The sequence below is a fragment of the Clavelina lepadiformis genome, chromosome 4, assembly GCF_947623445.1.
Source record: "Clavelina lepadiformis chromosome 4, kaClaLepa1.1, whole genome shotgun sequence".
NCBI classification, from domain to species: Eukaryota; Metazoa; Chordata; class Ascidiacea; order Aplousobranchia; family Clavelinidae; genus Clavelina; species Clavelina lepadiformis.
In genome coordinates this window covers 4,363,996-4,378,373 of record NC_135243.1, presented here as the reverse complement: position 1 = coordinate 4,378,373, position 14,378 = coordinate 4,363,996, and the positions used below count along the sequence as shown (strand labels likewise).

General features: G+C 37.4%; 1 protein-coding gene across 1 annotated transcript; it reads left to right on the top strand.

The window, feature by feature from the left end:
- Positions 1-228: 228 nt before the first annotated feature.
- Positions 229-5,528, top strand: LOC143451677 (PR domain zinc finger protein 5-like). The gene is made up of 6 exons (XM_076952394.1): positions 229-261; positions 1,279-1,479; positions 1,932-2,017; positions 2,540-2,724; positions 2,913-3,371; positions 5,197-5,528. The coding sequence occupies exons 1-6, from the start codon at positions 229-231 to the stop codon at positions 5,526-5,528; spliced, it is 1,296 nt and encodes a 431-aa protein (XP_076808509.1).
- Positions 5,529-14,378: the final 8,850 nt, after the last annotated feature.

Genomic DNA, 14,378 nt, shown 5'->3' with positions numbered 1-14,378 from the left:
ACTAGCTGTATGATCAATAATTGTCTATATTTATGTTTAAAACCGTTTGCATTTAAGATCCGGTTGCCCGACGTACTTAGATGAAAGAATCAATTTCCATATACTATTGTTTAGATTGTATCATAAGAATGTGCAGTAAGATAACTTTAAGGTAGATTTCTGTAGTTTCTGTTCGTTTAAAGAAAAATTAACAACAACTTACAAACTGGGATACGAAAAATTAGAACAATGGTTATCGTGGTTGATACTCTCGTGAAATGGGTGAGTAGCTGAGTATGTTTATGACTTTTTTTTGTTTTCCCGCGCTGGCTCCTGTACAATATACAGTATGGATGTTCCTGTTACATTATTATAGACTAATTATACACTTACAATGAAATTAACCATAAGTGAGCGTAAAAAATTGGTTGTGACAATCGTTTAATCTGGGGACGCATCAAACTGGATAAAGGCGGTTTTTGAAAACAAAAAGGAAAAGTTTTAACATTTTCTCTGTTCCGACTCCAAAGCAACTCCATTAACCTTGCTCATTGTATTTATCAGACGAAGCATGGAAATGGGGAGTCATTTAAACCTTGTCAGTTGTCACCTCTTGATTGATATCAGCTTCGTAACAAAGTCATAAAACTCAATTTGCGTGTCAAGTTAAGTTATTTATCTTTCAAGACTCAAATTATGTCGTTTGAATGAAGTAATCCGACTCAAATCAAGTACCAAATTACCGATACCAGTAAAACCAAATCTTACCAAAAACAAAAATACTGATTTTTTTATATGTTTTGCTTTCCCAGAGAGTTTTAGACAAACATTTTTAATTTCAAGTTACACTTTGCTGTATAATATATTTGGACGAAAGAAGTGTATTTTCTTCGCTCAAAAGCACTCTGTGTTTAGTCCAGGCCAGTGTGTGGAAAGTCGAGTCAAGCTTGATCCGAGTCATCACGATTTTTGAAACAATTAACTTGCTTCAAACATAGGGTACTTTTATCTTACAAACGAAATACTAAATTTTTTCTGATGATTTCGTAAAAAACATACGATTCCGCTCAATTTTGTAAGATCCGTATTTGATCTTACCATAATGGTTTTACATTTTGACGTCATAAATACCGAGAAGTGCTTTATGACGTTTGTGATGATGGCGTTACGGTGGGAGACTTTAGACAAATTGTTAACACGGTTAACTCATTTGCAAGACTTTTGTGATAAACGGGCGATTCTTTTACGATTTTCGGAAAAGACTCTTCATAACACGATACCTCAACGATTACGTTACAGAACACTGATGAACGAGCCCGGCGAACCTGCCCAGCCGGGATAACCATCGGGCCATCACACGCCTTTCCTGGCAGACTTGGAGTTTGGACAGAAAAGGATTTTGAGAAAGACTCAATTTTTGGTCCTTTAGAAGGTGACCTTGTCGACATAAAAAACCTGACACAACTAACCCTAGCTGTTCAAGAAGGATACGCGTGGCAGGTGGGTAAAAGTATTATTTTGTTGACACTTGTAAACAATAAACAACGATAGTAAGCACATTGGACGATTTTTCAGCTACGCTTAATCGCAAAACATTTCTAAATATCTTAAGTTTGTTTTCATGCTGTTTTTATCAACTTTCGACAGCTTGCCCCGTTCCGATGTCTTGGTCATAAATGTAGCACATTGACAAAAACCAAAAGACAAAAGACGAAAATGTAATAGTTAGGTTTCCTCAAAATATACACAACATAAATTTAAGTTAACAACGGGCATTACGTTAGAAAAAAGGAATATTTTGTTTGAAATGCACATTTCATAACATTAGAACATATGTTGAACGAGGTTGACAAATATAGGCAATCGGCATTTCAAGTTTGCACGGTTTATCAGTTGTTAAATCTTGCTTGCAAAATAGTAAACTACACTCACTTTTTTGATGATTGCTGCAGATATACACAGACGGGGAACTTTCACATTGTATTGACGGCTCAGATGAAAAGAAAAGTAACTGGCTAAGATACGTTAAGTTCGCAAGGTAAAACTTTTTGAAGTTTACTTTGTCTTTTATATTCTTGATCTTGTTTCCATTTCGTAGTGGATAGTTACAGCAATTAGTTGTAAAATAGAATTTTAACACATTTTTTAAATCTTTCTCACTGTTATGAAATGTTGAGCTTGTAAGTAGTTATAACAGGTACTTGAAAAATATTGCATTAAAATGTATTTAAAAATATATTCTAAATATAAAACCAACATTTTGTTTTTGCCATTTATATCTAATTCTAAAATATCTCAACCGTTAATCAATCTTTTTTATTGCTTCTCAGTTTAAAAAACACGAACTTTAAATGGCTAGTCGTTTAATCTAACAATCTCAAAACACCATTTTCATCAGACTTGTGTTTCTTAGACTTAATGTTGTTAGACTTTGTATGTTTCAGAGTTGAGTATAAAATTTCTGTAACAAAAACAATCTGCCTATAAATACAGTAATGTTATTAATTTATCAAAATACTGTAATTAAAAGATAACAAAATCGAACCGATTAATTTTCTAGAAGCAAGGAAGAAAGTAATGTGATAGCATTTGAGCAACTTGGCAAAGTATATCACGGCACGACGAAACCCATTGTCAGCGGAACAGAAATTTTAGTTGCTGAAGAGCCGCAATTTTATGCTACACCATCTAAAAAACGGAAAGAAAGTAGGAAAAGCACTGGAGAAATTATATGCACAAAATTGCGTAAGTCCATGATTAATTTGTTTAATATGTTGTTCTGTACATTATTTCTAAACATCTTAAAACTACATACTGTATTTAGTCGTATAAAGCAATGTATGCAAAGCAATACGGTAGGCTATATACTTTAGTACAGATGCAAAAACTATTGGTTGCTCGTATGAACATTATTTCCGTGGTTTTTGTTTCAGACATTGATGATATTATACCTTGTGATGAGTGTGCGAAAGTTTTCTTCAACGGCAGAGCTTTGTTCAGACATTTAGAAAGCAAGCAAGCAGAGACTCTTTGTGAAAAACTACCTGAATGCAAATTAAGTGCTCCTGCGGATGAAGCTGCTTCTTCCAGTGTCAGCAAAGACGTTTTACTACAGGATGAAAAGCATTTTATATGCAAAACTTGCAAAAAAGGATTCGCTTCTAAGAAACATTTACGTGTTCACGAACTCACCCACCAAACGTACCCTTGCAAACAGTGCGGTAAGGAGTTCTCCCAGTCAGCTTTCTTGAAAAGACACGTCCGCCAAGTTCACGAAAAGCATTTAAAATATGCATGTTCCGTTTGTGACGCAAAATTTGGGCAATCATGGGATCTTAAACGTCACATGACCAAGCACTCGGGTGTATGCACTCACAAATGCCGGCACTGTGGTAAAATGTTTAAACGCGCCGACGTTTTGAAAATACACGAACGCACACATACCGGGGAACGACCTTACAAATGCAAATATTGTCCAATGTCTTTTAGTAGTCGACCGTCCCATCTCCAACATACTCAAAGAAAACACACCCACGACTTTGCTCACGTATGCTCGAAGTGCAAAAAAGGCTATTGTCAAAAACGAGACCTTGCGAAACACGAAAAAAATTGTCAATAATGGTCGCACCATGTCGCCAATGTCATGATGTGAGTAAATGAACGTATTTTGTAAGAAATTTGATTTAGAAAAACATTATTTTTATCAACAAGTTACGTCTTCTATGTATTAATGGAGTTGCTGCCAGACCGTTTTTATCACAATTACATTGCTGTTGCCTTGTTTTTCCAGTTTTGAGTTTGGTTCGTCAAATTAGAGAGTTTAAAGGTTTTATTTTCTTTCCTGTAATTGAATATTGTTCGAGTTTTATCTTCAATAAACGTCGTATATACCTAAACTAGCAAAATTTTAATTTATGTTCCTTGATTGTAGCTTCTCGACAACAAATTACATAATAACAAATCACGTCCACAAAGTATTTCTTCACCGCTTTGATGGTCCAATTCAAACCAAGCGCGTAGAGTAAAAGCAACTCGCTTGTATTATACAATGTAAAACTTGTCGGTTAAAAACATACAAGGAAAATTACAAAAGGAACTTATTCGGGATTGCAATGGTTGAAACTTCTTTACAACGGACCCACGGACACGCAACAAGAAGGAATGTTCTTACTATGCTGGGCCCGTACACTTGGAAAGCCCTCTCTGCATCAACTGAGAAGCCTATTACACAACAATGCTCTGAAGCCACCAATCGGGAAACGACGCGTAGCAGTTATTTGGTCAACCGTAACAATGCGTTAAACGGAAATTTAAATAAAAGTCTACAAAATAACAACACCGTGCATATAAGAAATCAGTGTACGATAAAAACGAAAGATAACACAGGTAATAAAAACAAAAACAATTGCAAATATTTTGCCACAGTAAAGCTTCCACTGACAAAAACTATCGCGATCTTCCAAAGATCTGTCTTTATACGTGCTGTACCTGATCGTCGCCATCAGGTTTACAAGATGTGTCGTACGATTTCATAAATGTCGCATTTAAAACCACCACAAAACAACCGATTATGCATGTACGGTATTACGAAACATAGCTTTTTGAAAGTTTTTGTTTCTACCAAGTAGACCACTCGAGCCGGGTTCGAAAGATAAGCAGTTAGCTGGGGACATGATGGATGAGTAATTGGATATGCAGAAATAGACTTCAGTTGTTTAGGGTTTAATTGTATTTAAAATTCGCAATCGATGCTAATATCATCTTAATCACGTATACGTATATAACGTTTGTGTTCTTTCAATACCCAACGAAGATCAAGCTTGTGACGAATGTGAAGAGGTTTCTGTCCTCAAAGAGGCCTTGAACAGACATGTAAAGAACAAAGATGTGGACAACATGAACATGAACAACATGTGGACAAAAATGTTAACAAACGTGCGGACGTGCGAATTATGCGAATATTCTACTTTTCAGCGTCACTTCGCAATCACATAACAAACAATATTGGTGAGAGGCCTTTTGTTTGTGAAGCTTGCGACAACAGATTCAGCATAAAATGCAATTTAACAGCACACGAAAAAACTCACATTCTCGAGGAAAAATGCACATGTGAACAATGTTCTAGGAAGTTTGTTATACGTCGTAATATCTAAAAAGACACATCAACAGAGTTCAGTTAAATTTACTGCCTCGCGCATGTTTCGTTTGTGGCGTAAGGTATCGACGGTCACGCGATCTTAGGAATCATCTCAAAACGCATCCAGGAGCTTTCCCTCACAAGTGCAAGTTTTGTGAAAAGAGCTTCAGACGTACGAGGCACTTACATCAACACGAACGCACACACACACACACCGGCGAACATCCATACAAATGCGGCTACTTATAGAGTTTTACAGAGTTATCGTGAGCATCGCATCAGAGAACACACCGGAAATTATCGTTATAAATGCTCATATTGCGGAAAGGGATTTCTTCGTCCCAGCGGGTGGGTAATGCACGAGGAGAGTTGTGAGGAGCGTGCGCCAACTCGCGGACAAAGCGAAAAGTAATTAACAAATTATAAGAACAAATTATGGTTGATTCCATTAAACAAGTCATTATCAAGATCAGCAATTAATGTTTTTTTTTTAATGACGAAATGAATGTTATCACCATAAAACATAATTTTATCAAATTTTTAGCTTTGTATTATATTTCTGGTTTTTGAATTATTTCGTTAAAACTGAAAATAAACTCGAACTTAGTTTTAATGGCCGTGATTCAATTCTGGAAAATTTGAATTTTTTTTACCGTGTTTCTTTATCAACCATATTTGCAAAAATATTGTTTAATGTGCGATATACAACAAAAGATTATGACTTCACATTGGGTGCAGTCACCTATGTACGCAATGCATGTATGTACGGATGCCTTGAACTCGATCTTTTCACGATGCTTGCACAGTGACGTAATCATTCATGTTACATACAAATCAGTAGAGCACATTGCAAGTCGCAGCTTTTGCAAATTACTTGCTGGAAATGAGATTCGTGCAACTAAAACAATGATATAATGCTATAATAGCTGGTTTCTTGGTTCTGACGCCTGTCTTCCTGGACGCAGTAGCCTACTGGCTTTAGGGTCCCCTTATTTCTCTATACGCGCTGTTAAAGAACTAACATTGCATACGAGTAGGCTATTTTGTAAACTAGTTGTAGTTTCTCAGGAGTCATTCAAAGGTTCATGCTAACTATCTGTGTGAACTGTATTTAGAATAAGGGAAAATTGTATAAATCGAACCTGTACGCTATCATCATATAGGCTGTGATAATATTGTGATTATAACCAAAACTAATATACAGATTATGTGAGATTTCAATTCTAGTACTTGTATGTCGTTTTAGCTAAGAGTAACACGACCCGCAATCATTTCCTGTACCATTGTTGTGACGTAATATTTTCGCCTTTTTCGCATGCGTTCAGTTTATCGAAAATAAGTTTTGTTAGCGTATGGCAGTTCGAAGTAACAAGTCTGGGTATAATCAGCAATCAACAATTTAATGCAGTTGAATATAGCTAAGCCAAAATGCTATTACATTGACTGTTGAATGAAGTGCTGTTGATGTGCCAATGTTCTGTCAATTTGTAATCGTACAACGAAGAATCAATATAACCAGTTCATACAATCAACAATTTGTGCAAACTATTGAACAGTACAATTTAAGACAAGCTCAGTGTCAGGTCAGACAACTCTGCTTGTCGGCTTTACAAGACAATCAGCTTTTAGCTGAACAAACGAGTCTAGGATTGATTAAGCAAACAACGGCCTTGAGACTCATTATATCGAAGTCAATAAACATTCAGACAATCAAAGATTGTATTGGAGTGACTGGTACAGTCAAGTTCAACAACAATAACCAATCATTCCATTACAACGTGGCGCCCCGCGAATCGGTGGAAACTTCGCTTTTCAATCCTGGATTCTCGGAATCTTGGAACGCCTTCTCATCATCGAAGGACATCTACAACTTAGAAGACAATTGGAACGTTCTCAACGTCGCGGGACTTCAACGGACTTAAAGACATCCTCTTTCAAACAATCGGTACATGGATTTTTATTTTAATGTGTTGTGTATTTTCTTTCCTTAATGAATTCTAAGTATAATCTTCTTAATTCTCTTTCTGGTCCCTATCGTAAATTTATTGATCGAAGACGTAATTTACGCCCTTCGAATTTAAGCACAATTAAGCGTGATTTGTTTGATTCAGGTTATCCTGAACATAGTGGTCTTGATATGGCTGATAGCTCTAACATAAATGCTGATACTTTGGATTTTGACACTGAAATAGAAATGGATAATTTTTCACGTAGGCGGGCGATGGCTGGTACTGGTGAAGGTTCTGTACGGTTTGCAAATGATAATACCACTGCTAGTGATGACAATCCTTTTTCTATTAAGTTTGGTAACCCTAATTCTTCCAAACGTAAATCTGATAGAATTTTTTCTCCTCCCAATTTACCCCCGTTCTCAGCGCACAATGCGAAACTGTGGTTTGGCATTGCGGAGAGTATTTTTAGACAACATCATATAACATCAGAAATTGAACGGTTTGATTTATGCATAGCTAATTTGGGACCACGTCACTTAGAGAGTGTTGAATATGTCATTTTCAATCGTCCTGAGAATAGACCTTATTCATTTCTTAAAAATGCATTGTTAAGTGAACATGAGGTCAGCGAACACGATCGCTTAAATCGTTTACTGCATCATACGAGCCTAGGTGACCAGAAACCGTCTGAAATGCTTCGGGATATAAGGAAATTTATGGGCACTCAGAACAGATCTATTCCCCAGATTGAATCACTTTTACGTAATTTGTTTCTTGATAAAATGCCTTCTGATATACGTAAAATCTTGGTTGGGTATTTAGAGGATGACTTGGACAATTTGGCTTTACGGGCGGACGAAATCATGTCCCAGTCGCGTAGACCAGAATTCAATGATCACTCCAACTCTGCTCATAACGATCGACAGGCTGTCGTCAATAGACTTTTGGAAAGTCAAATTTGCTCCCTGACTGATAAATTTAATAAGCTAGCTTCTGATGACACTGCATATGGTAATAGAAACCCGAGGTCTGGATATCAATCTGCAAATTTTTCACGTCCAGAAAGCCGTGAGACTTTTAATCGGCAATTTTCAGGTCCCACAAACCGTTTTAGTCGGTCTGATTTTAGACCAAGGATACCAGAACAACGTCGACCCGCGTTCAACCATGGCTTTGACGACCGCAGACCCCGTCGCTTTGAAAGAGCCATACCAAATCGTACACAGGGCAATTATTCCAGAAGGGAAAATCATTTTGACAGTCGCCCAAGATTTTGCTATTTTCATCAGAAATTTGGTCGTGACGCCTATAAATGTGTTCCACCTTGTGCGTGGACAGGGCCACGTCCAAAAAACGCCTAGAACCAACAGTTCGTTCTAGGTTGCGAACTGTTGGTGGACTTTTATCATCACACCTATTTTTTATTACTGATAAATTAACTGGGATTAAATTTTTGGTAGACACAGGGTCCCCAGTCAGTATGATAAAAGTACATAGTGATTACTTTTTGCATGGTTTTAAGCAGAAATTTTATAATGCTATTAATGGCTCACGTATTGTAATCAAGGGCAATGAGCCTTTGAAGGTTTCATTAAACCTCAATAGGACATTTTTGTGGCATTTTGAAATGAGTAGTGATATAGCTTATTCTATCATTGGTTCTGACTTCTTGATACATTTTGGTCTGAATATTGATCTCACTGCTAAGCGTTTGACACTGCCACGTGCCAAAAATGACGTCACAGATTTTACCACACCCAAACGGCCTTTTTCTGCAAGCTGCTGTCAGGAAACTAAGCCTTCTTCTATTTCGCAGGCTGCAGAAGCTGACATGACGTCAGATGGATTGCTTGCAGATTTGACTAAAACTTATCCCAATGTTTTTGATGTTTCAGCTTATTCCGAGCGGCCAATAAACAATGCTGTTCATCACATTATAACCACAGGTGAACCCATACGTTGCAGACCTTATCGGATGTCTCCTGAGAAAGAAAAGATACTCAAACAAGAGCTCAACAAATTACTTGAACTTGGTGTGATTGAACGAAGTAATTCTCCCTACAGTTCGCCGATAATGTTAGTACAGAAAAAAGATGCTGGTCAATATCGGATTGTTAACAACTATAAAATTTTGAACCAACAAACACAATTTGATACTTACAACCTGCCGTTAATTAATAATTTCCCAAATGCCATGGCCGGTTCAAAATATTTTTCAGTTTTGGATTTGCTCAAAGGTTTTCACCAAATTAGAATTGCAGATCAAGACATTCCCAAAACCGCTTTTACCACCACAAGTGGCACTTACCAATATGTCAGACTTCCCATGGGATTGTGCAACAGTTCACAAACTTTTCAACGTTGCATAGATAATGTTTTACGAGGACTGTCAGATTACACTTTCAATTATATTGATGATGTCATTGTATTTAGTTCCACACCTGAAGAACACAAGAAGCATCTTGAAACTGTTTTGCAACGCTTTCAGGAACACAACATCATTGTTAACAAAAGAAAATGTGTGTTTAATGCTACAGAAGTGAAATTTCTTGGCTTTACTGTGAATGCAGATGGAGCCAGTCCAATCAAATCCAAAGTTGAGGCTGTTGAAAAATACCCACTACCTGTGACAATCAAGGAGCTTCGTCGCTTTTTAGGTATGGTGAACTTTTATAGACGATTTTTACCCAATGCTGCAGGAATCCAAGATCCGCTTAACAAGCTTTTAGGCACTGGTTCGGGCAGAAGACGCGTCATATGGACTCCGATTGCCAGGCAAGCATTTCAGGAAACAAAGCAGGCGTTATGCGAAGCCACACAATTGGCATTTCCGGTACACGACGCGGAAATCAGACTTTCTGTTGATGCTTCAGACGTCAGCTGTGCTGGAGTGTTAGAACAAGTAATAGATGGCTGTCCGCAGCCTCTTGCATTTTTTTCAAAATCTTTTACCAAAGCACAACGTAAATATAGTGTGTATGATCGCGAATTACTTGGTTTATACCTTAGCATCAAATATTTTCGATATTTTTTGGATGGTCGACAATTCCGTCTGTTCACTGACCATAAAGCATTGGTCACGGGCATTCATTCTAAATTAGACAATGCCACAGCACAGCAGTTCAGATATTTGTCGTATATTGCACAGTTTTGTCCAGTAATTGAACATATTTCAGGTGAATCCAATGTAGTTTCTGATGCCCTTTCACGAATAACAGTGGCTGGTATAAATTATGACTTGCCTTCCATAGATTATTTGCAGATGGCCAGTCATCAACATACAGATCGCACGTTGGATGCAATACTCCATGGAGAAAGCTCGCTGCAATTGAAACGGGTGACGTTACCGGATCATGGCGTTAGCATTTTATGCGATATATCCACAAAGCAAGCACGACCAGTTGTGCCAGCTTCCTTCAGAAAACAAATCTTTGACACGATTCATTCGTTAAGTCACGCAGGAATAAAGGTAACTCAAAAACTCATAGCAGAACGTTTTGTTTGGCCTAAAATGATGATTGAAATTAGGGACATGTGCAAATCTTGCATTCCTTGTCAACAAACAAAGGTGCGTAGACATACTGTTGCACCATTGAAAACATTTAAGAAACCAGACGAGAGATTTTCGCATGTCCACGTTGACATTGTTGGACCACTTACTGTATCTAATGGTTATTCTTATCTGTTGACAGTGATTGATAGATACACAAGATATCCAGTTGCAATTCCACTAAAAGACATTACTGCAAAGACATGTGCCGACGCCTTCATATTGAATTGGGTAGCAAACTTTGGCGTCCCAAAGATCATAACTTCTGACAGAGGTCGACAGTTTACCTCTCAGCTATGGCACGAAATGGCAAAGTTCATGGGCACTAAGTTGATACACACAACATCGCATCATCCGCAAAGCGATGGAATGCTAGAACGTGCTCACAGAACCCTCAAGACAGCCTTGAAAGCTTACTCATGTAGCCACGATTGGTATTCTCATTTAGGTTGGGTCATGCTAGGCATTCGTGCAAGCGTAAAGGAGGATATTGAATGCGCCCCAAGTCAATTAGTTTTTGGTACTTCAATAAGGTTGCCCGGGGAATTTTTTGAAACACCGAGCTTGGACATAATCCCACAGTCAAAATATGTAGAACAGCTGACTCAATTTATGGCCACGTTAAGATATGTTCCACCGCATGAACCATACCCAATCAAAACATTTATTGATCCAGAACTCAAAACTTGTTCACATGTCTTTATAAGGCATGACGGTGTTCGCACAGGTATGCAGCGACCCTATAGTGGACCATATACTGTTATTGACCGTCAAGAAAAATTTTTCACAATTGATTTGAATAGTAGAATCGATAATATCAGCATAAATCGCTTGAAAGCTGGACATATACCTGTACCAAATCCTGCTGAAAGTTTTTTGACAAACACAAGCAGTCAAAATAATTCATGCCACGATGATGAAAACTTAATTTTGCAATCTGACTTACCATTTTCTATTGCAGAAGAGGAAATTGACTCACATCCTGTGTCACAAGACATAAACGCTGACGAAGAACCTGTTCCTCAGTATACCACGAGAACTGGACGTGTCATCACAAAGCCTGCACGTTTTCGATAGAATGCGTTCTTCAATCATCTCATTGTGTATTGTAAGCATTTTTGTTTTTTCCTGCATAAGCGGAACACGGCTGCATTTAAGGCTGTGTCATGATAATATTCATACTGGAGAATATCTGATTCCCAAACCTCATAAGTGTGTGAGACAGAATGCAACACTAATTCAAAAATGTGGAGTGTCGATCTATGATCCTGTTCCAAAGAGGAAAATCATACCCATATTCAAATGTTCAGTTATTTCTACGACTCTTAAGACTACTTATTTCTTTTTTGGGGCCAAAACGTGTGATGAGAAATCACTCATTAATCCTGCACCAAGCGTGGAAGCTTGTGCAGATTGGGTCAGAACGAAACATGCTACTGGCTATGGTCCGTTACTAAGCTCTAATGATTTCACATGGAGTACTCATAATTCTAATTCCGTCAAGTATGTCTGGCCACACGGCTATACACATACAGCTTATAACGCCATTCTGATTAAATCTACTGCACTTTATGATCATGCTACAGACCAGTTATCAAGTGCAATTGGAGCCATGACGAACTGCAAGCTTATCCAGGGAAGCTGCACTCTGTCGACAAATACCTTTGTGTGGTAGGTTTCGAAAATAAAAGCCAAGTGTCCTTACAAACGTATAGGTCAAAAGCACGAAGAACTTTTAATGCATTATAACAAGAACCACGAGCTCATTCGTCTGGAGATAAAATCTCTAGGCATCAGCATTCATCAACGAAGTCGCTGTCCAGGTCCCGTACAAAAATGTTATGGGTCAGACGCCATTTGTACACCAGGGGGTTTGATTTTAAGACCCTACAGCTGCAATGGTTTTGATGGCATAAAATTGGGCAAAATCGCAGATGAAAATGATATACCTTTTCCTTCCTTTTCTTTTCACACAGCTGAAACATATTTTTTGAATGAAGTCAATGACATAACAAGCGATTCATTTCATTTTTTGACGTCTGATATACACTTTCTTGAATGTCAAATACAAGAGTATCTGACAAATATGTATTTTTTAGTGGGACGATTGTTTCCAAGTGAAGTCCTAACACAACTTTTGGGTCGTCCTGCCACTGGCGTGGCATTGGGCGATTTACTGATTGAAGTAGCATGCCAAAATATCACTGCTACGCTACTGCATAATTTGAAACATGGGGAGTTTTTTGCCTCTCGACCTCTCGTAGAATTTAGTGACAATAATGGGACGAAATATATTGGCCAGGTTGGCACGAATGATGTTGTTTATAAGGGAGTTAAGTATGTAGAGAAATATACTCCTGGCAAAATCATGACTTTTCTTATTAATGATGCTTATTATGTGTTTGATAATTATACACTCTCTATGCGCCATGAGAACGTCCAGCAACTTTTACCTGCTCTAATTACTGTACAAGCACCCTACTCTGAAATAGATTTTTCTAACTTTGTTCATTTGTTTCCTAGCAGTGGTAACGACTTTGACGACTTATCAGGTATTTTACAAGCTGTCAGTCGCGCACGTTTGATGCATGACCAATTATACCATTTTATTGGAAGTAGAACGAATCCAGAAAATACAGTAGATATGTTATATGTACAGAAAAATATTGATAACACCTTAACTAATGTGTTTTTACAGATGATTTCTAGCATAACATCGCCGATACTTAGTGGCTTTTGTTTTATTCTGTTGATTTTGAGCTATATTTGGAGCATTGTTTTCACTTTCTGGTTTTTCAAGTTAACCTTGCCTATGTTGGTTTCTGTTATTCGTCATAAAATATATGCTATTCGTAATCATTCTGTCATAGTTCATGCTAGCCGATCTGACTTAAACAATGATAATCAAAATGTCTCTGAAGATAGTGACTCAGCAGAAAGTAACGCTCATTAACAATTAACCTCTGACCTTTCATAAATATCATAATTGGTTTGAATTGTTGCACTAACTTTGCACAATGACTTCAAAGCATACATGTGAACGCCTTATTACTGATATATAACCAATATGAACTGTATTATACTTGTGTTTTAACATTTGTTGTGATTTGCTTTGTGTTAACCGCATTATATGGATTTTGTTGTTATTACTTTGTGTTAATTATGGCTTATCGGGACTTTATTTCTATTTTGTTTCGAAATTGCTTTAAAATTTCATTTTAAAACAATTTCTAGGGGGGGGTTATGTGATAATATTGTGATTATAACCAAAACTAATATACAGATTATGTGAGATTTCAATTCTAGTACTTGTATGTCGTTTTAGCTAAGAGTAACACGACCCGCAATCATTTCCTGTACCATTGTTGTGACGTAATATTTTCGCCTTTTTCGCATGCGTTCAGTTTATCGAAAATAAGTTTTGTTAGCGTATGGCAGTTCGAAGTAACAAGTCTGGGTATAATCAGCAATCAACAATTTAATGCAGTTGAATATAGCTAAGCCAAAATGCTATTACATTGACTGTTGAATGAAGTGCTGTTGATGTGCCAATGTTCTGTCAATTTGTAATCGTACAACGAAGAATCAATATAACCAGTTCATACAATCAACAATTTGTGCAAACTATTGAACAGTACAATTTAAGACAAGCTCAGTGTCAGGTCAGACAACTCTGCTTGTCGGCTTTACAAGACAATCAGCTTTTAGCTGAACAAACGAGTCTAGGATTGATTAAGCAAACAACGGCCTTGAGACTCAT

Excerpts from the sequence above, each read along its gene's own strand:
- LOC143451677 (XM_076952394.1), top strand. The coding sequence starts at position 229 with ATGGTTATCGTGGTTGATACTCTCGTGAAATGG. Across the intron at positions 1,480-1,931 it reads AAGAAGGATACGCGTGGCAG|ATATACACAGACGGGGAACT; the intron begins GTGGGTAAAAGT and ends TGATTGCTGCAG. Across the intron at positions 2,018-2,539 it reads AGATACGTTAAGTTCGCAAG|AAGCAAGGAAGAAAGTAATG; the intron begins GTAAAACTTTTT and ends TTAATTTTCTAG.